Consider the following 26,886-nt stretch of genomic DNA (forward strand, 5'->3'; position numbering starts at 1 on the left):
CACCCTGTTTTGTAAGAAAAGTAAAAAGGAAGGTCTCCCGGCTCAGGGGAAATAACTAGATGGAGACAAATCTATAGAAAGGGATGATGAGCACTGGAAACAGTTAAAAAAAGTGTCACTTAAATCTCCATTTAGAAAAATACATATGACTATTTAAACCAAAAACAAAAACACTGTATTGTGGAGCCTACAGACTTATGTAGATACATTACTTAGGATAATGACGGCATAAAGAATAGGGAAACAAGTGAAAGAATACGGTTGGCAAGATTCTGCATCTTATATGAAGTGAAAATCAGTCATGATCATATTAACTGTGAAGTTAAACCTGTATATATCCTTGGAGCAAAAATTAAAAATATAATACAGAGGTAGTTAAAAGGCTTATAAATTAAAATGAAATTCTACCTTCATGTTTAGTCATTTTAAACAATACTAGCCACAAGACTCATATTGTTGGTAGTCATGGGCTAAAGGACACAAAAAAATATATATAAGATATGTAATACTTGCAACACACCTCAACTATATTTAGACTGTGCATTAAGTACAAGTAAGTAATACATTTACTGTGTTAAGATGCTCTACACTACTGATAAATGAATGAAAAAAGGTTATTTAACAAAAGCTAAATTATAAAGTCTATGAAGCAGAGATGAACAAAGCCAAGGTCCTTCAAAAAATGGAGAATGGCTGTATATATATTAACATATCTAAAGAAAAAGCCTGTCAATCTGAGGAGCCGTTGGTCAGCAAGAGAAACCCAGGGGCAAAGAGCACAAGAGGCAAACTTCAGCAGTACTCATCTAAGCACTAATAGAGAAGTTATGGGCCAGACTTCAAGTATTACAGTCCTAGGTAAGATTATTCCTCTTATGGAAATGAATGCAACAGGCTAGTGACAAATCCAATTTATATAACTTTGTTTCCATTCTATATTCCCTAAACAATGCTCTAATTATAAACTTGACTTCCCATGTGTAACAGTCTACACAGAGAAAATACCTGACTCACATTAACTCAAGTCTGTGTTAACTACCACTCAAAAGTTAATAAACTGGAATGGTTATTTTAGTTATTAGTCTCTACAGGCCCAGTTTGTGCTCATGAGGGATGAGAACCCCCTCCCCCCGCCATGCTATGCATGGGGCTTCCCTGGTGGCTCAGAAGGTAAAGAATCTGCCTGCAATGCTGGGGACCTGGGTTCAATCTCTGGGTCGGGAAGTTCCCCTGGAGAAGGAAATGGCTATCCACTCCAGTATTCTTGTCTGGGAAATCCCACAGACAGAGGAGCTTGGTGGGCTACAGTCCATAGCATCACAAAGACTCAGACATGACAGAGTGACTAATACACACATACTACACTATGCATAATTAGGTCTGAAAGCATGGAGACCAAGAGAGGATCTCCAGGTTGTGAAAATACGGTTATATGGTTATACAGAATTTCATAAGGCTACTTATTTTATGGCCTAGGTGTACAAACTTTACCGAGTAGTTCATTTTCTTTTTAATTACAAGAGTTTGAAATTTAAATCTTCATATTATTAAAAAACTTGGTTTTGCTTTTTAACAGATGTACTTGATTACATAAGACAGTGGGATAAAGAGATACTGCTGACAAAACACTAGTGAAAGGTCAGGAAATCAGATATAGTCCTTGACATAAGCTACCCCTTACATGTAACAGAAAAGAGATTCATTCACAAAACTGGAAAATAATGCCCAATTCTTGTTTATAATGATTTATTTTTACAGCAACTAGTGAATTGTTTTTTGGGCTCCAAAATCACAGCAGATGGTGACTGAAGCCATGAAATTAAAAGACGCTTACTCCTTGGAAGGAAAGTTATGACCAACCTAGACAGCATATTGAAAAGCAGAGACATTACTTTGCCAACAAAGGTCCGTCTAGTCAAGGCTATGGTTTTTCCAGTGGTCATGTATGGATGTGAGAGTTGGACTGTGAAGAAGGCTGAGTGCCGAAGAATTGATGCTTTTGAACTGTGGTGTTGGAGAAGACTCTTGAGAGTCCCTTGGACTGCAAGGAGATCCAACCAGTCCATTCTGAAGGAGATCAGCCCTGGGATTTCTTTGGAAGGAATGATGCTAAAGCTGAAACTCTAGTACTTTGGCCACCTCATGAGAAGAGTTGACTCATTGGAAAAGACTCTGATGCTGGGAGGGATTGGGGCAGGAGGAGAAGGGGACGACAGAGGATGAGATGGCTGGATGGCATCACTGACTCAATGGACTGAGTGAACTCCAGGAGTTGGTGATGGACAGGGAGGCCTGGCGTGCTACGATTCATGGGGTCGCAAAGAGTCAGACACGACTGAGCGACTGAACTGAACTGAACTGAGTGAATTGTTTACCTACATAATGATAGTATTAGATCTCAATATTACATTTGTTATTACTACATCTGCTTGTACTGTCTTGGTAGAAATCAGATAAAATGGTTTTATCAGAATGAAGAATGAACAGGTCCTAGATCAAACCTCAATATTCCCAGTGAAATGTGTTAAAAGAATTGCATCATAAAGATCTATAAATATAATATTTACACATTTTTTCTTGATGGCCATAATTAGCTCTATATTTTGAATTTCTATTTAACACATATTGGTTGAGATGCTTTGTAAAAAGGATGAGGCAGGTGTAAAACTGAGGAAATTAATTTAATGATATTTTTAAGGCTTCTTTTCATGGCCTTTCCCTCATTTGAGCCCTTCCCATTCTAATACTTTATTAGACAAAGAAAATTTTCTGAGATTTTTAGAAGCACTGGTTTGTTATTAACTTAATGAGAGAAGGAAATGTGTAAACTAAAAAGGGCAAAAAAACAATTCAATATATCTTTGTAGAAAATCGCAAATAACTTTTATTTTCAAATCCAATCTATTGTAAACATCTTCCTCACAGAATTTATTATATCTTAGCTTTGATTACTTGGTATTAAATATCCTTATTTTTCAGTGATAAGATTTCCAAATTCTTCTCTATCCTGGTTTTCCTCGTCAACATTTTACCGAGAAATTTTTTTTTCTTTTAGCATTTATTATATTCTAGGACTTATACTGGATGCAGGCAATTCAAAGACAAGTAAGAGGATGCATTTCCTCTAAGGGGCTTATTATTCTATTAGGGAGCAGCATATACAGAAGTCATTTAAGTGACATAAAGAGTCATAAAGATGTCTAAAACATGTTTGAGTATGTGAGAATATAATTACTAGCTGATATTTAGGGTAATCCTTAAACTGGTGGCTTAATACAAGAAAAGTGTTTTATTCACAGGCAGCCCTCTCCATCACTTAAATCTACTACCTTGAAAACATGGCCTCCAAGGTCACTGAGGTAGGAAAAAGACAGGCTGGAGTTTTTCAGGAAACAGTTGTCTGGGGCCAGGTTTGGAAGTGGCCTGAATCCCTTCCCATAACACTCTGTCCCAGAACTCAATCTCAGGGATCCAACTTATCGACAAGTGGGGCTGGGAAATGTAGAAGACCCCAAAGGTATTTATTGAACACTAACAGGCTCTGCCACAGAGTGTAAATGGAGGCCAGTTAATTCTACTTGGAAAAGCTTTATAGAAAATATAATGCTTGAACTGGGTACCAGATCACTCTATCAGTTTTCCATTGTACATGATGAGAAAACCAAGAGAATCAACTGAAAAAATATTACGAACAATAAAAGAATTTAGCAGAATAGCTGGGCCTCCATTCATTCGAAAGATAATTATTGAGCACTTGTTCTAGATCTATGGGAAACACCACTGAATAAAATAAAATAAAATAAAAATTCTTAAATTTTTAAATTAAAAAAACCATGGAGTTTATAATCGATCCTGGGGAGATAGTAAGTAATAAAGTAAACAAGGGCTTTCCTGGTGACTCAGTGATAAAGAATCTGCCTGCCAATGCAAGAGACACAGGTTTGACCCCTGATCTGGGAAGATCTCACATGCCATGGAGTAACTAAGTCTGTGTGCCACAACTAATCAGCCTGTGCTCTAGAGCCCAGGAGCCGCAACTACTGAGCCCATGTGCCACAACTAGTGAAGTCCACGCATCCTAGAGCCTCTGCAACAAGAGAAGCCACTGCAATGAAAAGCCCATGCGCCACGAGTAGAGAGTAGCCCCTGCTCGCCACCACCAGAGAAAAGTCCGTGTAGTAATGAAGATCCAGCGCAATCAAAAATAAAATAAATAAAAATTATTTTAAAAATAAATAAAAAATCAGATAGCATGTTAGTGGATCATAAGAGATGTGGATAAAGGAAGAGTGGAAATGGGAGAAGAATAGGTTTCATTTTTTAAATAGTGGTCCAAAGTTGACAGTGAAGAGATGCATGATGTGAGGGAGTTAGCCAAAAGGATATCTTGAGGAAGAGCATTCTATAACAGAAGGAAAAACCAAGACATTATCTTAAAGTCAGGAACTTTCTTGGCATTGGGGAACACCAAGGATGCCAGTGTGGCTGAAGTAGACTGAACAACAGGAGAGGAATAAGATATGAGGGTAGAGAAATACGACAGCCATTTAAGCCTCTGGTCTTTATGTGAGTGAAATGGAAAGTCATTGAAGAGTTTTAAATATAGGAATAACATGATATTTATTAAGTTTATGTGTAAAATGATTTATATTTGCAGCAAAACATAAAATCTATAGGAAAAAACTAGAGAAATGTGCAAAATTTATATTAAATGTTTTATAAAACATTTATATTAAATGTTTTATAAAACATTTATATTAAATGTTTTATAAAATGTGTCCACCCTAAAGGACACAAAAGGGAATTTGAATAAGTAAGAAGATATGTATTATTCTTGGATAAAAAGACTCAGCACTATAAAAAAATTTTTTTCCTTACATGAATGTATCAATTTAATGCAATTAATAAAAAAAAAACTGTCCTTATGTGAATGTATCAATTTAATGCAATTACCCACTCAAAAAAATCCACAGTCTTTCTTTCTGGACAGATAAATTAATTCTAAAAGTTCATATGAAAAAATTAAAAATCAAGGGTGGTTGGGGTGTGGTGATGCAAAACCTAGACTTACTATACATTAAATCTCACTATAAAGATCCAACAATTAAAAGAAGTTGCTACTGGCACATGAACAGGCCAAAGGAAAATGAGAGAAATTCCAGAAAGAATTCAAATACTTACATTTGAAACTTAGTATATAACAAAGCTGGCATTTCACATCAGTAGAGGAATTCAAGCATTTAATAAATACTTACTGAATACCTATTATGTTTCAGGCACAATTCCATGAGTAACCATGAGTAAAAGTTCTTGTCCTTATGAGGATGACATTCTAATGGGAATTATGACATTAAATCAATAATGTTGAGAGGACTGGGTAGTTATATTGAAGAAGATAAATCTGGACCATATACATACTCTAAGTAGAATAAATTTTTAACTTTTAAAAAAGAACCTGAAACAAACATGAGAAAATTCATTATAACCTTGGAGTAAGAAAGACTTTTCTAAGTATGACTCAAATTTGAAGTTTAAGAAAAAAACAAAAGACTGAAAATTTTGACTGCAGACAAATAAAAGAACTGCTGCATGGAAAAGTAAACACCGTAGGATAGACAAAAAGAAACATAATAAACTATAAATAATTATTTTAAATTAATATTATACATAAAAGGCTAACCTGCCCAATATAAGACAAGTTCTAGAAATAAAAAGTATCAATAACCCAATTTTTAAAAATAAGCAAATATGTGAACAAACGTTTATCAAAAAAGATAGCTAGTATTTAAGCAATGAAAGATGTCTGACTTTACATATAATTAGGAAAATATAAATGAAAAGAACACTGAGATACTATGGTTTTAATCTATCGTATTTGCAAAAATCCAGAAGTTTGACAACTCTGTTGTAATGGAAACAGTTACTCAAATACATTACTGGCAGGAGTTCAAAATAGTATTATAATTCCCATAGAGAACTATTTGGCGACACCTATTAAAATCACAAAAGTATGTATCTTCAATCCTGAAATCTTACCTCTAGGAATTTACTTTCTAGATAAGTGATTTCATACATGTGCAGATTTATACACACAGTTATATACTTCAGCATTGTGTAAGCAGTAACATCCAATGATGAGTTCAAAGAGCTTAAGAATGAAGAGAAAATCAAACCCAAAGAAAGTGCAAAAAAGAAATAACGAGCAGATGTTAGCCAATGCTGCTGCTGCTGCTAAGTCGCTTTAGTCGTGTCCGACTCTGTGCGACCCCATAGACGGCAGCCCACCAGGCTCCCCCGTCCCTGGGATTCTCCAGGCAAGAACACTGGAGTGGGTTGCCATTTACTTGTGCTTAAATTTTTCATAACATCTTTGGGCAAGAGGAGTTTGTTTCTTCAATTTCAAATGTGAGTCAAAGAAGTGAGGCAAATAGTCCACAAGCATACAGCTTGTATGGGCAAAGACAGTCTCACAGCTATGCTGAAGTCTAGACCCTGCGTTCTTAAACAAAACTCAACACTGTCTGCTATGAAAATATGTTGTTACATTGTTGTTCTTATGTAGTCACTAAGTCCTGTCCAATTCTTTTGCAACCCCAAGGACTGTATCCCACCAGGCTCCTCTGTCCATGGGATTTCCCAGGCAAGAACATATGCTCTATGACTGTTCATTCCAGGCCCGGAAAGTTACCCTAAGAAAAAAACTGAAACGAGAACTTCACTCCATATATACAGAGCTGCTTATTCATTCCACAGATATTGGTTGATTGTTCACTATGTGTCAGGAAATATCCTTAAGTAATTTATAAGAAATAAATGCAGGCACTAACCTGGCAGAGGTGACAGGCAAGTGTCCCATTTCCAGTGCTTCTCCCTAGGTCCTGCCAGAACCAGTAGTCATGTGGAGCCCTCTCCCCAGGGGGGATGCCCCTTGACTGTCAGGCTCTGTTGGCCAGAGGGGAATGCGTTTCAAGCCTCACAGGTCTGAAACAACAGCAAGGCAGCTGAAGAGACAATAAAGATCCAGGGCAAAGTTAAACAATAAGGTTCATCTCCTACACAAGGCCACTCCTTCAAAATTGGGAGAGAGAGCTATCTTGCCTAATACATAGAAACAAATACAGAGTCAAGCAAAATGAGGAAACAGAGGAATATGTTCCAAATGAAAGAATAAGCGAACTCCAGGAAAACAAAAAACAAAAAACCTAAGTGAAATGGTATTTAAGTGAAAAGTCACTTAATGGCCTAAGTGAAAAGTCATTTACCTAATAAACAGTTAAAAGTAATAGTTATAAAGACACCAAACTTGGAAGAAGAAAGGATAAACACAGAGATAACTTCAACAAAGAAATAGAAAATATAAGAAAGTACCAAACAGAAGTCAGAGAGCTGAAGAACACAATAAATGAACTAAAAAATACACTGCTGCTGCTGCGTCACTTCAGTCATGTCAGACTCTGCAACCCCATAGACAGCAGCCCACCAGGCTCCCCTGTCCCTGGGATTCTCCAGGCAAGAACACTGGAGTGGGTTGCCATTTCCTTCTCCAATGCATGAAAGTGAAAAGGGGAAGTGAAGTCACTCAGTGGTGTTCGACTCTTCCCGACCCCATGGACTGCAGCCCACCAGGCTCCTCCACCCATGGGATTTTCCAGGCAAGAGTACTGGAGTGGGGTGCCACTGCCTTCTCTGAAAAAAAATATACTAGAGGGGTTCAACAGCAGACTAGATTAAGGAGAAAGAATCAGTGTTCTAGGGTATAGGACACTCTGTGCTGCTGCTGCTGCTAAGTCGCTTCAGTCGTATCCGACTCTGTGCGACTCCATAGGTGGCAGCCCACCAGGCTTCTCCGTCCATGGGATTCTCCAGGCAAGAACACTGGAGTGGGTTGCCATTTCCTTCTTCAATGCATGAAAGTGGAAAGTGAAAGTGAAGTCGCTTAGTCGTGTCCGACTCTTAGCGACCCCATGGACTGCAGCCTACCAGGCTCCTCCATCCATGGGATTTTCCAGGCAACAGAACTCAGCAAAACAGAGCAGGAAAACAAACAAAAAAAAGATTTTAAAAAGAGAGACAGCTTAAAGGACCAATGGGACAGCATCAAATACAATAAAATTTACATTACAGGGGTCTCAGAAGAAGAGCAAGAGAAAAAGGAGCAGAAAGCTTATTCAAAGAAACAATGACTGAAACTTCCCTAACTTAAGGACACAGACATTCATGCATATGAATGTCAAATCATTATGCTATACATCTGAAATGAATGGAATGTTGCATGTCAACCATGCTATGCTATGCTATGCTAAGTCACTTCAGTCGTGTCCAACTCTGTGCAACCCCATAGACGGCAGCCCACCAGGCTCCCCCATCCCTGGGATTCTCCAGGCAAGAACACTGGAGTGGGTTGCCATTTCCTTCTCCAATGCATGAAAGTGAAAAGTGAAAGTGAAGTCACTCAGTCGTGTCTGACTCTTAGCGACCCCATGGACTGCAGCCTAACAGGCTCCTCCGTCCATGGGATTTTCTAAGCAAGAGTACTGGATCGGGGTGCCATTGCCTTCTCCAATGTCAACCATACTTCATTAGAAATGGCATCAAGAGATAAGGCAATTAAAAAAAAGCATTTATGAGATAATGTTAGATGGAAAAAGTTGACTACTATCTTTGATTTATCCTACATAAAAACAACTGGTCATGAGGCTCAGGCTAAGGGCTGAACTGATATGAAGTTATGTGATTTGGGATGGGGACTGAGGTAAATTACTAATTTAAAAGTTTCACTGGAAAAAAAAAAATCAGTGAAATAGGAAACAAAAATGCAATTGAGAAAAATCAACAAAGCTTAAAACTGGTGTTAAAAAAATAATAAATAAACCTCTAGGAAAAAAAGAAAAAACACAAAACATTTACATCAGAAATTAAAAGGTGACCATCACTATAGATACAGACTTTTCAGATGTTTAAAAGGTAATAAGAGAATAACATTGCATAGGAACCTGGAACGTTAGGTCCATGAATCAAGGTGAATTCATGGACAGGAGATGGCAAGAGTGAACATTGACATTTTTGGAATCAGTGAACTAAAATGGATGGGAGTGGGTGGATTTAATTCAGATGACCACTATATCTACTACTGTGGACAAGAATCCCTTAGAAGGAATGGTGAAGCCCTTTATAGTCAACAAAAGAGTCTGAAATGCAGTACTTGGTTACAATCTCAAAAATGACAGAAATGATCTGTATTGGTTTCCAAGGCAAACCATTCAACATCACAGTATTCCAAGTCTATGCCCCAACCACTGATGCTGAAGAAGATGAAGTTGAACGATTCTATGAAGACCTACAAGACCTTCTAGAACTAACACCAAAAAAGATGCCCTTTTCATCATAGAGGACTGGAATGCAAAAGTAGGAAGTCAAGAGATACCTCAAGTAAGAGTCTTGCTTGGCCTTGGAGCACAAAATAAAGCAGGGCAAAAGCTAACAGAGTTTTGGCAAGAGAATGCATTGATGCATTGGTCATAGCAAATACCCTCTTCCAATAACACAAGAGGCGACTCTACACATGGACATTTCCAGGTGGTCAATACCGAAATCAAATTGATTACAGTCTTTGCAGCCAAAGATGGAAAAGCTCTATACAGTCAGCAAAAACAAGACCGGGAGCTGACTGTGGCTCAGATCATGAACTCTTTATTATAAAATTCAGGCTCAAACTGAAGAAAGTAGGGAAAACCACTAGGCCATTCATACGACCTAAATCAAATCTCTTATGATTATATAGTAGAGGTGACGACTAGATTCAAGGGATTAGATCCGATAAGAGTGCCTGAAGAACTATGGACAGAGGTTTGTAACACTGTACAGGACGTGGTGACCAACACCATCCTCAAGAAAAAGAAATGCAGGGAGGCAAAGCGGTTGTCTGAGGAGGCCTTACAAATAGCTGAGAAAAGAAGAGAAGTGAAAGGTAAAGTAGAAAGGGAAAGATAAACCCAATTGAATGCAGAGTTCCAGAGAATAGAAAGGAGAAATAAGAAATCCTTTTTAAGTGAACAATGCAAAGAAACAGAGGAAAACAACAGAATGGGAAAGACCAGAGATCTCTTTAAGAAAATTGGAGATACAAAGGGAACATTTCATGCAAAGAGGGCACAATAAAGGACAAAAATAGCAAGGACTTAACAGAACAGAGGGATTAAGAAGAGGTGGCAAGAATACACAGAACTGTACAAAAATGCTCTTAATGACCCAGATAACCACAGTGGTGTGATCACTAACCTAGAGCCAGACATCCTGGAGTGTGAGGTCAAGTGGGCCTTAGGAAATGTGGCTATGAACAAAGTTAGTGGAGCTGATGGAATTCCAGCTGAGCTAGTTAAAATCCTAAAAGATGATGCTGTTAAAGTGCTGTACTCAATATGCCAGCAAATTTGGAAAACTCAGCAGTGGCCTCAGGACTGGAAAAGGTCAGCTTTTATTCCAATACCAAAGAAAGGCAACGCCAAACAATGCTCAAACTACCGCACAATTGCACTCATTTCATGTGCTAGCAAGATTATGCTCAAACTCTTTCAGGCTAGGCTTCAGCCCTATGTGAACCAAGAACTTCCAGATGTATAAGCTGGATTTAGAAAAGTCAGAGGAAACAGAGATCAAAGTGCCAACATCCGTTGGATCATAGAAAAAGCAAGGGAATTCCAAAAAAACATCTACTTCTGTTTCATTGACTACACTAAAGCCTTCTACTGTATGGATCACAACAAACTATGGAATATTTCTGAAGAGATGGGAATACCAGACCACCTTACCTGCCTCCTGAGAAATCTGTTTGCAGGTCAAGAAGCAATAGTTAGAACTGGACATGGAAAAAAGGACTGGTTCAAAATTGGGAAAGGAGTATGTCAAGGCTATATACTGTCACCCTGCTTATTTAACTTATATGCAGGGTACATCATGCAAAATGCTGGGCTAGATGACTTCACAATCTAGAATCAATATTGCCAGGAGAAATTATCAACAACCTCAGATATGCAGATGATACCACCCTAATGGCAGAAAGCAAAGAGGAACTAAAGAGCCTTTTGATGAAGGTGAAAAAGAGTGAAAAAGCTGGTTTAAAACTCAATATTCAAAAAACGAAGATCATGGGATTCAATCACATCACTTCATGGCAAATAGATGGGAAAAAAGTGGAAACTGTCAGATTTCATTTTCAGGCTCCAAAATCACTGTGGATGGTGACTACAGCCACAAAATTAAAAGATACTTGCTCCTTGGAAGAAAAGCTAAGAAGAACCTAGACAGTGTATTAAAAAGCAGAGACATCACTTTGCTGACAAAGGTCTGTATAGTCAAAGCTATGGTTTTTCCAATAGTCATGTATGGATGTGAGAGTTGGACCATAAAGGAGGCTGAGCACCAAAGAATTGATGCTTTTGAACTGTGGTGCTGGAGAAGACTCTTGAGAGTGTCTTGGACAGCAAGGAGATCAAAGCAGTCAATCCTAAAGGAAATCAACCCTGAATATTCATTGGAAGGACTGATGTTAAAGCTGAAGCTCCGATACTTTGGCCACCTGATGTGAAGAACTGACTCATCAGAAAAGACCCTGATGTTAGGAAAGATTGAGGGCAAGAGGAAAAGGGCATAACATATACACACTTTTGAACTGTGCTGGAAAAGACTCTTGAGAGTCCTTTGGACTGCAAAGAGTTCACACCAGTCAATTCTTGACTACTCACTGGAAGCACTGATGCTAAAGCTGAAGCTCCAATACTTTGGCCATGTGATGCCAAAAGCCAACTCATTGAAAAAGACTCTGATGCTGAGAACGACTGAAGGTAAAAGAAGGAGGCTGCAGAGGGTGAAATTTTTAGCATCACTGACTCAATGGACATGAATTTGAGCAAATTCTGGAAGTTAGTGAAGGACAGATAAGCCTGGCATTCTACAGTCCATAGGGTCACAAACAGTTGGACCCAACTTAGCAACTGAACAACAACAATAATATATACATTACCACATAGAAAATGCTGTGCAGTGCTTAGTCGCTCAGTTGTGTCTGACTCTGCAACCCCATGGACTGTAGTCTGCCAGACTCCTCAGTCCATGGGGATTCTCCAGGCAAGAATACCGGAGTGGGTTGCCATGCCTTCCTCTGGGGGATCTTCCTGACCCAGGGATCGAACCCATGTCTCCCACATCACAGGCAGATTCTTTACCAGCTGAGCCACCAGGGAAGCCCAAGAATACTGGAGTGGGTAGCCTACCCTTCTCCAAGGGATCTTCCCACCCCAGGAATCAAACCGGGATCTCCTGCTCTACAGGCAGATTCTTTACCAGCTGAGCTACCAAGGAAGCCCATATATAAAATAAATAAATATTAATAATGACCTACTGTATAGCATAGGGGCCTTCCAGGTGGCTCAGTGGGTAAAGAATCTGCCTGTAATGCAAGAGTCGCAAGAGACTCTAGTTCAAACCTTGAGTCAGGAAGATTCCCTTGAGGAGGGCACAGCAACCCACTCCAGTATCCTTGCCTACAGAATCCCACGTACAGAGAGCCTCATGGGCTACAGTCCATAGGGTCGCAAAGAGTAGGACACAACTGAAGTGACTGAGCGTGCATATAGAGCCCAACAGAACTCTACTCAGTACTATGTAATGACCCATGTGGGAAATGAGTCTAAAAAAGTGGGGAAATATATATAATTGATTCACTGTGCTATACAACAGAAAGTAACACAACATTGTAAATTAACTATACTCCAATTAAAAAAAAATAGGGTTTCCCTGGTGGCTCAGTTGGTAAAGAAACCGCCCACAGTACAGGAGACCTGGGTTCAATCCCTGGGTCTGGAAGATCCCCTAGAGAAAGAAAAGGCAACCTATTCCAGTATTCTTACCTGGGGGGTTACAGTCCATGTGGTTGCAAGAGTTAGACAAGACTTAGCGACTATACCACCATCAATTAAAAAAATAACAATATTGAGCCACTGAATCAAAAAATAGTATATGTGACTCCAAACACATGCACACTGACATATCTGAAGCACAAGTTTCAAAATAACACTTACACTCATTATGTACTATTTATTCTAATATTTTTTTCTGTTCTTTTCATTAATTTTAAGCCATGTCAATGAAAATAAACAGAATGTAGGATGGAAAAATAAAACTCAATCATTCCAGTAAAGACAGAAAAGGTGAAGTTCAACTAACTGTATGTGTTTATAGACACACACTGTAAAATTGAAAGAAAAATGTATACAAGTCAAGTACCAAAACAGGAAGGCTAGTATAACACACTAATGTCAGTTAAATAGATTTTAAGACAAAAAATATTAGTGATGAAGAAGGTCACTATATCATGATAAAAAAGGACACTTCATCAGAAGACCTGGAAGAGAAAATGGCAACCTACTCTAGTATTCTTGCCTGGAAAATCCCATGGACAGAGGAGCTTGGCAGGCTGCAGTCCATGGGGTCGCAAAAAGTTGGACATGACTACACACACACACACCCACCCCCCAGAAGACATAACCATTCTAAATTAATATATGCTTAATAACACTGCCTGAAATACATTCAGCAAAAATTAACAGAAATCATGGTATTAAAGATCCAAAATTAGTGAGAAATTTGGACATAATCCTTTCAGTTCAGTTCAGTCGCTCAGTTGTGTCCAATTCTTTGCGACCCCATGAATCGCAGCACACCAGGCCTCCCTGTCCCCTTTAATTACTGATAAATCATGAAGATAAGATTATTAAGGATATGAGAGATTTGAACAGCACATTATAACAAGCCTGATTTAAAGTGTATACATAAATCTCGACATCTGTCGATTAAAGAATCCACAATCTTCTTTCGCAGACACAGACCATTTAAAATTCTGTACGTGAATCAGGCTCCAGAGCAAATCTCAACACTAACAAACTCATACCATGTAGTCCTCAACTTTAAAATATTAGCTTAAAAAAGGAAGATCACTGTGCTAAATAAGCAAATAAAGAAACTACATGAGAAAAACCAGAGGATGCTGGTTTGAAAGTCCAAATAAGAAGAAAAAAAAAAAAAAGAGAGAGACAGAAGAAAAAGACCAATGTGTAAGAAAGAGTAAATTAAATTTGTAAAGCCTATTTGTTTATTGCCATTGTAGTATTTCTAAGTATTTTATTAATTTACTTATATATTTCACACAAGAAAAATATACTGACCACTGATTCAGAGATGAATCAACAATTATTTAAACTGTCATCTATCATGGGCAAGGCAATTTCCTAAATGATAAGAATGATGGGGGATATTTATTGTAGAATAAAGAAAGTGAGTATATATGTGATACAAAATACAAGGCAATAAATTCCACACATTTCTCTGTACAGAGAGGAGGAGATTAATTTTGATTTGTGATGAGGTGAGTGATTAGGAAGGAGGCAACCTTGAAATACAAGTAGGATTTGAATATGCACATGCGTTTGTACTCGGTCGCAAGTCAAGTTCTACTCTTTGTGACTCTACGAACTGTAGTCTGCCAGGCTCCTCTGTCCATGGGACTTCCCAGGCAAGTATTCTGGAGTGAGATGCCAACAGACAGGAAGAAAAGGAAGGGTGAGAAAATGCAAAATGTGTCTAACATAAATAGTAAATTGTTCAAGGTAGAACTCAGACCAAGGAAGAATAGAAGATCACAAAGGTGGTTTGGGGGCAAACAGTAGATGTCTCTAAAAGCTATGGCAAAAGGTGAAACTTCATGGTATCTGTGGCAGATGGGTAGGTATGAAGGTTGTCACTGAAGTTTTATTTTAGCAGAAGCAGTGATGAGAATTAGGGTCCAAGAAAATTGGCTAGGAAACCATTTCTATAGACAAATCAGGGATTAAGAAGGTATGAGCTAACACAATGATTGTAAGAACACAGGGGGCTAGAAAGATGAGAGACCTACAGCAAAGGCAGAATTTTGACCTGACAACCAGACAAGACTTCAACGACAGTTAAAGAAGAATCAGTGAGTGACAAGGTGGTTGGATTGTCAGAAATAGGGAATGCAGGAAATAGAATGAGTTGGGATGGGAAATGAGTTTGCCTTTACATATAGGCAATATAGCCTATAGGACTGTATTAGAAAAATGGTCCTAAAATTATTAGAAGGCAATTATTTTTACAAAATATGATTTTAAACTTATCTGCCATTCAGTTTCACTGAACTCTTAGTCACTATATTTCTTCCTTTTTTCTCAAGGTGCCTTTTGTTCCTCCTGACTTCACCTTCTTTCAGTATGTTTAATAACTCCAGGATATACCTTGTACACTGTGCAGCAAGTGCTAATCTCAAAGAATCTCCTGTGATCACGCAACATGGTGACCTTGCTTCCTTCCTAGCCATTATGAATCGTGGGGCATGGTTTCAACTTCTCCTCAATTACTACCACTATTAAAGTCTGAAATTAGGAAGAAATCAGATAGATTCTTAAGCCTGGCATGAGTTCCCAGCAAAGCAGCCCATTCTCTTTCATTAGTCACTCTTTAAAAATAAACTAAAAATGCATCTATATAAAATGCAAAAGCAGAGTGACAACCTAAGTTCTATGGGCTAAACATCTGTGTCCCCCCAAAAAATCATATGTTGAATTTCATAACCCCAATATGATAGTATTAGAAGGTAGAGGCTTTGGGAGGTGATTAAGTCATGAGGATGGAATCCCTCATGAATGGGATTAGCAACCTTATAAAAGAGGCTCTAGTGAACTCTCTCTTCCTGCCATGCATGGCATAATCTTCCATAATTTTCTGAATATGTTTTATAACCCTTTAAAAAGCAAAAAAAAAAACCTTAAGTCAAGGGTCAAACAAAAAACAATCTGGCCTGTGGTTTGTAATTTGCTTACACCTAGAGGAAGGTCCTCCTCATTCTATCATATGTTGTCTCTGCAGTCTGATAGCTGGCTCCTTACCAGCTCTTCCTGACAATAAATCTGCCAGTCAAAAGTTCTACCCAGGTACATCTGCAAACCAGGAAGCATCCAGGCTGGCACCCTGATCTCAGACTTCTGGCCTTTAGAACTATAAGAAATAAATTTTTGTTTTTCATAAGCCACTCAGTCTATGGTATTTTGCTATAGTAGCCTGAACTAAAACACTAGATTTCTTCCCATTTCAATGACTTTCCATATTTCAATACTCTTTAACTCTTTCTTTCCACTTACTCAGTGCAATATAACAGACAGTTAGTATACAGTCAATTTTTCATTTTCTCCTTATTTTTCTATTTCCTTAGGTCTCCTCTCCACCTTTTCTCTAAGGTTTTTCTGAGAATGAAACATGGAAATGTAAATAAAGAATATGGTCAGTAAAGAAATTTGAGGGGATAATGGAAATATTCTGTATTTCGTGGTGGTGGTGGTTTCACAGGTATAAACATTAGTCAAAATTCATCAGTTAATGCACTTACATGAATGTTTATCATACATAAATTATATTTCAGTAAATGGATTTAAAATGTAATCTAATGTAAAGCATCTGGAGGGTGAGAAATAATTGTTAATTTGTTCCTTTATCCCCTTATTTTTTCACCTAAGAGGAAAAAAATACCTATTTTTAAAAATAGTCAGTCACTATTCCTTCCATGAAAACTTCTAAAAACTCCCTGAGATAATTATAAGGTTATTTCTCTGTCTCTCCTCCTCCACACTAAATCCCAACATTCTTCTCTTTTTCTGAAAATTTCACTTTCCTATTCCTTTATTTAATATGGTCTTAAATCTAAATTCTCTCTCTCTCATTTCAGTTAAATAACAAAAACAGAGTAATTGACACACATGCCACAAAATATCTTTGGATGTCAGCTCTGCTAAAACCTAGGAACAGTACTGGTAGTACCATGTTGTTAGTTCACATATTAAAAGAGGCTTATTGTAACCCCCTTTAATCCTATTCAACCAAACTCACATAAAGTCAGCTATACAAGTACTGTTTTCAAGTCTTTTATTAACCACTGGCTATAACTATACTCCCAAAGTGAATCATATTCTTTTAAAACAATAAAAACTAAGATCCTTTCTTTTCAAAATTTGCTCCCACTGTTAGAAAAACTTAACTCTTCATTTTCAATTTAATATATCAAATGAAGTCTTGGTACCAACACAGTTATCATGTACTTATATATTCTAAATCAAAGCAAAATATCTCATGGTGTGTTTTCTTACATTTGTGAGTTCTCTAGCTGTTTTGCCAGAATGTTAAGTATAGACTGTCTTCCCTAATTTGCTAAAATTGTAGAGAGTTTACTAAAACGGATTATTAAAAAATACTAATAGACTTGAAACTACCACTACAAATTTTCAAAATAAATGCTTTTGAGATGATTTGCCACTTTGCTTTGTTTTTTTAAACCATAATTCTTTTCCACTTCTTCAAGGAGTGATAAATACTGAATAAAGAATGTGAGATGAAAAAGGGCAAGGAACACTTCATATTTATATAGGTAAATATTTATCTATAAATATTTATATAGATATGAAGTGTTCCTTGCCCTTTTCATCTCACATTCTTTATTCAATATTTATCACTTCTTAAAGAAGTGAGTAGATAGTGAAAAATAAAATTACCCTCTCCCCCAGCCCATTTTACTCACCTACAAAACGGGCTGGGAATAGTAGGTATCACATAACAAAGTCCTCCATTCAAGCAGAATGACCTGTGACTAGGACCACAGGGCTCTTCGTGATCTAAAACATATACATAAATAAAAGACAAATTATAGTTTTTCTAATAAAATAAGGAAAAGGACTAAATATCTTAGATTGAAGTAGTAATTCTAAAAATTAGAATAAAGAATTGTTTCTTAAAATGAAGGACTTAGTCTTATTCCTTATTTGATAAGCAGGGACTTCTATCTCTTTGAGGGAAAGAAATTAATCTGTCTTAAGGATATGGCCATTAATTACAATGGAGTTTAAAACTGTATTGCAGACATAGGGACTCTCTATAATATATCAAGGGCTTCCCTGGTGGCTCAGTGGTGAAGAATCTACCTGCTAACACAGGAGTCACGGGTTATCCTGAGTTAGGAAGATTCCCTGGAGAAAAAAAATGGCAACCCACTCCAGTATTGTTGCCTAGGAAATTCCGTGGACAGAGAAGCTGGGTGGGCTACAGTCCATGGGTTCAGGAAAGAGTTGGACACAACTTAGCTACTAAATGATATAATAGATTCAAAGGAGAAGACCAGTATCTTAAAATGAATAGTGGCTTTTCTCATTCAGTACAGCTTCGCTTAGAGTTCTGTCCCAATAGTATACTTGGTTTCCTATTTTTCCTTTAAGGTTTCGGATACATTAAAGCCTGAAATTGCTGTGGGAAAAAATTTTTAGATTATTAAATAAATTCTGATGTTCAAAATCATCTTTAAGTATTTCTATATATGACAATTCTAACATCAAAAAACAAAAATATTTTATTAGGTTTTGATTTGCAAGCGGACATTAGGTAATAGCTAGTAACTATAAAGACATACTTCAAGTCTTCAGTAAAACTGAAAACAATAATACCACCATATGGGATACAGCAAAAAACTTTGGAATATTAAGAAAATAAATTTCCGTGTCTCTCTTCCTTTTTCTCCTCTTTCTCCCTCCTTTCTTCCTTCCTTATCTTTGACCTTTCTGTTATGCTTCTTTCTGTGCCTTCCCTTTCTTTCTTGGTACCTATCCCTCCCTTCCAGACTCTACCTCTTCACTCACTCTTTGAAAAAAAACCCCCCCAAAACCATTATATAGAAAAACTTAGAAATAAACACAGGAGATATGTTATAATGTTATAACATTATATATTATATAACATATATGTATATGTATAACATATGTTATAACATTATAACATATCTCCTGTGTGTATTATATATACTATATACTTTAAATATGTCTTTATAGTTACTCATTGAGTTATACTACTATAGACTACTATTTATGATTAGAAAAGTCAATTGCTGAATGCTTTATCTTTTGATCCTGAAGGGGGAATTATTTAATACATTGCTTTAAAATTGAACTTTGTTGGTTCCTGATCATTTCTGTGCAGAAAGTGACGTAGAATCTTATGTGAAGAAGAAAATGGCATTGTTCCAATTTGGCATTTTAAAAAAAGCACACTAATTTAAAAAAAGTTATTTAGTATTTATTTGCCACTAAGATATTAATATCCTTAAGATATAATTACTATCGAACCAGATGTCTTCACTGTAAGAATTTGAACTTTTCTTTTATTTTAAATTGTTTCACCCTCACATTACAATTATAAAAGTATAAAAATGTAAAGAGGAAAACAGAACTTACAAAGAATTTAAGTGGAAAAAAGGAAAGTAAACCAACCAGAACTAATCTTCTAATTTTTTTCTTTTTTACACAATGTTATGCTTCTTTACTAAAGGAAATCAGTCCTGAATATTCATTGGAAGGACTGGTAATGAAGCTGAAACTCCAATACTTTGGCCACCTGATGCAAAGAACTGACTCATTGGAAAAGACTCTGATGCTGGGAAAGATTGAAGGCGGGAGGAGAAGGCGACGACAGAGGATGAGATGGTTGGATGTCACTAACATAATGAACATGAGTTTGAGTAAACTCGGAGTTGGTGATGGACAGGGAAGCCTGGTGTGCTACAGTCCATGGGGGCAAAGAGTCGGATACGACTGAGTAAATGAACTGAACTGAACTGAAGCTTCTTTACAACAAGACAACTTTTTCTTTTTTTCAAAACAACTTTTTATAAGATAATTCTAACAATTTTCCAGGAATAATCTGGCTAACAAATAAAATCCCAGTTGACATTACGTTAGAATCATGGACATCATCACATACGGTTTTCCATTGAGGGTGTGTCAACTTTATCACAGAATGATTTCTGTAGCTGAAATTAATGTCCTTGTTTTTAATAGCATCACAACCAGTTATGACTCAACATCTCGGATTTTATCAGTAAGGAATACTCATCTAACCTGAATCACTATCTCTGAATCTATTTGTATTCTGATTTCATTTACTTATTTGTAAAGCTGATAGCAGATTTAGAGTACACCAGAATTAGTTTGTAAAAAGCGATAAAATGTAGGTCTAAAACTACAGGTCTAAATAAAATAGTTCCATGTTACAAAGCAAGGTCTTTCAAAACCAAGGTATTTCACATTTCTAGGATAATTTTAGATGGAAAAAATACAGTCTTGTGTTGATATACATTTCTTTTTTGTTTCTATTTCTATGATATAAATTTTTTGACACACATTGACAAAAGTATAAACTTACAAGAAATTACCTGTTGTCATCTTAACTTCTAAATAGTTTCATTCTTGGCTGAAAGTTTAGGGTTGAAAAACAGCACCTAAAATTAATAATTCAGGAAAAATTATCCTCTTTTGATAGCATTACAAAATTTCAAATATCGTAACAATAATATTCTTTTAAATGATGAAAATAATTAGGCATTTATAGGCTAGGGACTAAATTCTTTGGTTAGAATATCTATATTTTTAGATACTTATATATCAATAAAAAAGTCTGAACAGGTGAAACTAAAAGATCAATAAATAGTATAAATGCACTAGATACAAATCACTGCCTAAGTAATATAATGCAATCTTAAATCTCTCTCTAAAGAAAAGTCTAATGTTTTACTTTTAATGAAAGTGAAAGTCGCTCAGTTGTGTCCAACTCTTTGTGACCCCATGGACTATACAGTCCATGGAATTCTCTAGGTGAGATTACTGCACTGGGCCATGTCCTCCACCAGGGGATCTTCCCAAACCAGGGATCAAACCCAGGTCTCCCACATTGCAGACAGTATCTTTACCGGCTGAGCCTCAAGGGAAGCCCAAGAATACTGGAGTGGGTAGCCTATCCCTTCTCCAGCAGATCTTCCCAACCCAGGAATCAAACAGGGGTCTCCTGCATTGCAGGCAGATTCTTTACCAACTGAGCTATCAGGGAAGCCCAATAAACTATGTTAATTTAGTAGTATACTATGTGAGTTTCTATATGAAAAATATGAGATAATAAGTAAAAATGAGTGACTTGAAATTGACATTTTAACTTTCTCATAAAGCCTATTTCTAATTTGACTTTTCAAAAGAACAACTTTCAATTTTTCAGTTTATTAAAAATGACCAAAAGGTTTGCATTTCTACAGAACCTTTAAAATTTTTATAAAAGTACTTTTAAATTTACTGTAGATTACATATTACATTTACCAATCTACATGTGCCTTTCTTTTGAAAAATATCTGGCATCTGGCAAAACAAAGGAGTTATGTATGAAGTTATCTGCTTTAACAGAAACAAAGGAATTCCAAAAGACATTTGCAAAGATGATAGATTTATACTTACATTATGATTATATGCTCTCAATTTCATTTTATAAAAGACACTTAACTTACTCCTGACTTAAGGAGAAAAACTTTTGTAACAGAAATCTCAATCAACAACTTCCTATTAACACAGGTGTAATAAGCAAGATCTTCTTTCAAAGCAAGTCACTCTTAAACAAACAAGCAGTGAGAGAGAGAAAGACAGAAATTAAACCTATTTAATTTGAAATAATCACTGGCTCATTGTATGAGTTTCTTTTTCTAAAGAAACAGGCTTACCTCAATAAAAACTTATGTTCAAACAAACAATAAATTCTGTTGGATATGCAGCATTTCAAAAGTTTCTGAATAATGCAATCTGCAGCAGTTGTGCCTTGCCCTTTATAATCCGTCAAAAATCTAATTTATATGGCTGTAGTGCGCAGTGTGGGTGCAACTGAGAAAGACCAAGGTGTGCACAGAAGTCAGGCACCAGCCAAGGGAACCAGCCCTTTCAGTCCACATGTTCAGAGTTACAAATGGAGCAGAATTTTATTTAGAAAATAAGTTGTTCTAAGCTGCCTTCTCAAATCACTTTCCAATATTTTCAAGTGATTAAGTAAACCATATTCATTTGGCTCCTAACTTATCTTTGTATGGCTGAATAATTCCATCGTGTTGTATAACTTTGTGAAGAAAAGGAATTTTAACATGGAGTTAGTAGACAAGTATTCCATGGATTTTTTTTTTTTTTTGTCTGACCCAAACAATTTATTTTTAGCATAAACATATAACCTCAATACGAGATGTCTAACTAAAGCAAGCACTACCAACAAGACCAAGACGGCATCTCCTCTTCTAAAGTTTAGGTTTTGCCCAGAATTCTTGATATAGGGAATAGCCCATACCAAGAGTCATTGCTCCCACAACAAAGCCTTGAGCTGCCACATGCTCGGATCAGGTGAACAGACATTTTAGTATTTCCCCTGCTCTTCAATCTATATAATCCATATGCAACAATTGCTGCAAAACCTGCCATTCCAACGGGGACAAATGGTGCCTCTCTAGCTTTTTGGATAAGTTTAGATCCCTGATCTTCATCATATGAAGAAAGAGAAACATCTGTGTCACTTGACACAGTGATTGAAGAATCTTCAGACAATTACAAGACGTTTCAGGTTCCTACCAGCTTCTGACCCCACTCCCACATCCGCCCTCCAAGGATTTTTTTTTAATTAATTAATTTATTGTAATTGGAGGCTAATTACTTTACAATATTGTGGTTATTTTTGCCATACATTGACATGAATCAGCCACGGGTGTACACGTGTTCCCCAGTCCCAAAGCCCCCTCCCACCTCCCTCCCCATCCCACCCCTCTGGGTTGTCCCAGTGTACTGGCTCTGAGTGCCCTGTTTCATGCATCGAACTTGGACTGGTGATCTAACTTATGTATGACAATATACATGTTTCAATGCTATTCTCTCAAATTATCCTGCCCTCACCTTCTCCCACAGAGTCCAAAAGTCTGTTCTTTTTATCTGTGTCTCTTTTGTTGTCTCATATATAGGGTCGGTGTTACCATCTTTCTAAATTCCATATATATGCATTAATATACTGTACTGGCATTTTTCTTTCTGACTTACTTCACTCTGTATAATAGGCTCCAATTTCATCCATCTTATTAGAACTGACTCAAATGTGTTCTTTTTAATAGCTGAGTAATATTCCATGTCCATAGGGTTTTTTTAAAAAGGAATTTCCTTACAAAATATATAACATTAACATAAATAATGATTTGAAGTACTGAGAAAATTTAAAGAAGGCAACAGTTACAATACAGCATACATACAATACCATGTTCAGTTTGAAGTGAATATAAGCACTGAACATGACTCATTCTGATGGCAATATAACTATCTGCAAACTATAACAAAGCTGTAATATATGCATTAAGGAAAGTGATAAGGTTTAAAATCATAAATAACTTAATAAAGTAAAGCATAATTTTGTTTAAAATTGAAGTACAGAGTTCTTTAGCAAGTAACTACCTAAAGTATGCCAACCATTCATATGGTTTTCTTTTCTAAAACAACTCAGACATGAACTTGTTTGATGTAAAATGTAGAAACTAGTACATTTGCTCTTTTAAGAAAATATTTAAATAAACTCATAATCCATATTCTGAAAAAAACTCTTTACATTACTAAATACTATCTCAAAGGTAACTTTTACATATTACAATCTTATAAACACACACATGCAAACATATATATACATATATATAAAATTTTGTTAGCTTACACTGTTTGGATTTTAAAATGACATTTTTATGAAAAATCAGTAAATTTGATTTGAACTATTGAAATATATTTCTGTCCACTAACATGAAAATGACTACTAAACTGTATGTGAGAGATAATAATCTATGAGTTCATTCAGGATATTCAAGATGCTATTTATTAAGAGACTTATCATGGCAGTTGGTTTGGTATTAATAATTTTTCACACAATACAAATAAATTTAATGTTTGAGGCTACATGATTCTAAAGAAGATGACTTAACACTTTTCAAGTTAACTTTCATTCTAAATAAAAGCCATGATCTTCAAAAATAATTTGTTCATGCATCTATCGATAAATATGTGGTAAGTGACCTGCTATCATTAACAAAGGATAGAAATATAAACAGTAGCAAGTAATTACAGAAATGTTTTAGGCTGACAATGCAACTCAACCTACTATATTTTCACAGACACCTATTTATGTCACCATATTAACACACACAGAAACAAAGCTTAACTGTTAAGGAAAATCAGAGAAAGATTCTAAAAGGGAGTTTTATTTGTGCTGAGCCTTGAAGAACAAGTAAGGGTTTATTGTTTTCCGATAGAGGTAACAGCATGCTCAAAGGCACAGAAGAAAGAAAATCCTAATGTGTTCAGATAACAGCAGGTAGATTACAGGTCATGATGCGTTCAGGGTGTGTATGTGGCTTTATAAGAGGAGACGATGGTGAGGGACGATGGCAAGAACAAGCCTTGTAAAACAAGCAGGTTTTAGACAGTGGACTTTATCTAAAGGGCAATGGGGCTCCTTGGAAAGGTTTTTAGCAAAGAAGTAGCATGACCACACCTACATTTTAGAAAATTCATTTTGATAATAGTGTAGAAAAATAGACTACAATCTGCAGAGGAACTGCTATCAGAGAAAACCATTTGGAGGCCATTTTAATAATCAAAAATAGTGAAGAAATAAAGTAATGGGAATGAGCATAAAGGAGAGAATTAAAGATATACTTAATAGGTACACTCCCAGAGTGGATAGCAGGGTACAAAAGGAAAAATCAAGGCTAACCTTCAAGTACACATTGTGCTGTGCTCAGTCATGTCCCACTCTTTGCGACCCCACGGACTGCAGCCTGCCAGGCTCCTCTGTCCATGGGGATTCTCCAGGCAAGAATACTGGAGTGGGTTGCCATGCCCTCCTCCAGGCAAGTACCCATTAGGGAAACGTATATGAAAACCACAAAGAGATGGGACCTCCCTGGTGGTCCAGTTGATAAGAATCTGTATTCTAATGCAGCGGACACAGGTTCGATCACCAGTCAGGGAACTAAGATCCCACATGTCAGGAAGCAACTAAGCCTGCATGTGGCAACTACAGAGCCCACGCACTCCAGAACCGGCACACGTCCCAACTAGAGAGAAGCTCCTCTGCTGCAACAAAAGCTCCCACATGCCACAACAGCCAAAAATAAATAAATAAAAATATTTTTAAAAATCTACACTGAGGTACCATTTCACACCCTACTAGAATATCTATAAGAAAAATGGCAAACAATAACAAAGAGAAACTAGACCTCTCATTGCTAGTGGAACTATAAAATTGCACATTTTAGAAAATAATTCGATACCTTCCTAAAAAGTTAAAATATAAAATTTCCATGCGTGCATACTAAGTTGCTTCAGTTGTGTCCAGTTCTGTCTGACCCCATGGCCTGTAGCCCGCCAGGCTCCTCTGTTGATGGGATTCTCCAGGCAAGAATAATGGAGGGGGTTGCCATACCCTCCTCCAGGGAATCTTCCTGACTCAGAGACTGAACCTGCGTCTCTTACGTCTCCTGCACTGGCAGACAGGTTCTTTAGCACTATGCCACCTGAGAAGCCCAAATTTGTCATAAATGAATCCAAGAGATATGGAAATATGGATCTACACAAAGACAGGACTATAATGTTTAGAACATTATTCATAATGCCCCAAACTAGAAAACAACTCAAATGTCCATCAACTGATAAACAGATAAACAAAATATGGTACAGCCATACAGTGGAATACAACTCAGCAGTAAAAAGGGATGGTGTGTTGGTACATGAATTTCAAAAACATGCTAAGTGACAGAAGCCAGTCACAAAAACCACATATTGTATGATTTCATTTATGTGAAATCTTTCAGTTCAGTTCAGTTCGGTCACTCAGTAATGTCCGACTCTTTGAGACCCCATGAATCACAGTACGCCAGGTCTCCCTGTCCATCACCAACTCCCGGAGTTCACTCAAACTCACGTCCATCGAGTCGGGGATGCCATCCAGCCATTTCATCCTCTGTCGTCCCCTTCTCCTCCTGCCCCCAATCCCTCCCAGCATCAAGGTCTTTTCCAATGAGTCAACACTTTGCATGAGGTGGACAAAGTACTGGAGTTTCAGCTTCAGCATCATTCCCTCCAAAGAAATCCCAGGGCTGATCTCCTTCAGAATGGACTGGTTGGATCTCCTTGCAGTCCAAGGGACTCTCAAGAGTCTTCTCCAACACCACAGTTCAAAAGCATCAATTCTTCGGCGCTCAGCTTTCTTCACAGTCCAACTCTCACATCCATACATGACCACTGGAAAAACCATAGCCTTGACTAGACGGACCTTTGTTGGCAAAGTAATGTCTCTGCTTTTGAATATGCTATCTAGGTTGGTCATAACTTTCCTTCCAAGGAGCAAGCGTCTTTTAATTTCATGGCTGCAGTCACCATCTGTAGTGATTTTGGAGCCCAGAAAAATAAAGTTGGACACTGTTTCCACTGTCTCCCCATCTATTTCCCATGAAGTGGTGGGACCAGATGCCATGATCTTCGTTTTCTGAATGTTGAGCGTTAAGCCAACTTTTTCACTCTCCACTTTCACTTTCATCAAGAGGCTTTTTAGTTCCTCTTCACTTTCTGCCATAAGGGTGGTATCATCTGCATATCTGAGGTTATTGATATTTCTCCCGGCAATTTTGATTCCAGCTTGTGCTACTTCCAGTCCAGCGTTTCTCATGATGTATTCTGCATATAAGTTAAATAAACGGTGACAATATACAGCCTTGACGTACTCCTTGTCCTATTTGGAGCCAGTCTGTTGTTCCATGTCCAGTTCTAACTGTTGCTTCCTGACCTGCATATAAGTTTCTCAAGAGGCAGGTCAGGTGGTCTGGTATTCCCATCTCTTTCAGAATTTTCCACCGTTTATTGTGATCCACACAGTCAAAGGCTTTGGCATATTTAATAAAGCAGAAAT

General features: G+C 37.1%; 1 protein-coding gene and 1 pseudogene across 6 annotated transcripts in view; both read right to left on the bottom strand.

Moving 5' to 3' along the window:
• Positions 1-26,886, bottom strand: part of NRG4 (neuregulin 4) — a 118,197-nt gene that overhangs the window by 50,806 nt on the left and 40,505 nt on the right. For all 6 annotated transcript variants that reach the window (XR_011461681.1, XM_070358548.1, XM_005891789.2 and 3 more), the window contains 2 exons: positions 20,312-20,377; positions 17,636-17,729 (listed from right to left, as the gene is read on the bottom strand). Coding sequence is in view for 5 of the 6 variants with exons in the window: in XM_070358548.1 (XP_070214649.1) it covers positions 17,636-17,729; positions 20,312-20,321 (104 nt within the window). In the remaining variant the exon portion in view is untranslated. The remainder of the gene's footprint in view (positions 1-17,635; positions 17,730-20,311; positions 20,378-26,886) is intronic.
• On the bottom strand, positions 22,196-24,307 carry LOC102265307 (HIG1 domain family member 1A, mitochondrial pseudogene; annotated as a pseudogene).

Source organism: Bos mutus, chromosome 21, assembly GCF_027580195.1.
Source record: "Bos mutus isolate GX-2022 chromosome 21, NWIPB_WYAK_1.1, whole genome shotgun sequence".
Lineage (NCBI taxonomy): Eukaryota > Metazoa > Chordata > Mammalia > Artiodactyla > Bovidae > Bos > Bos mutus.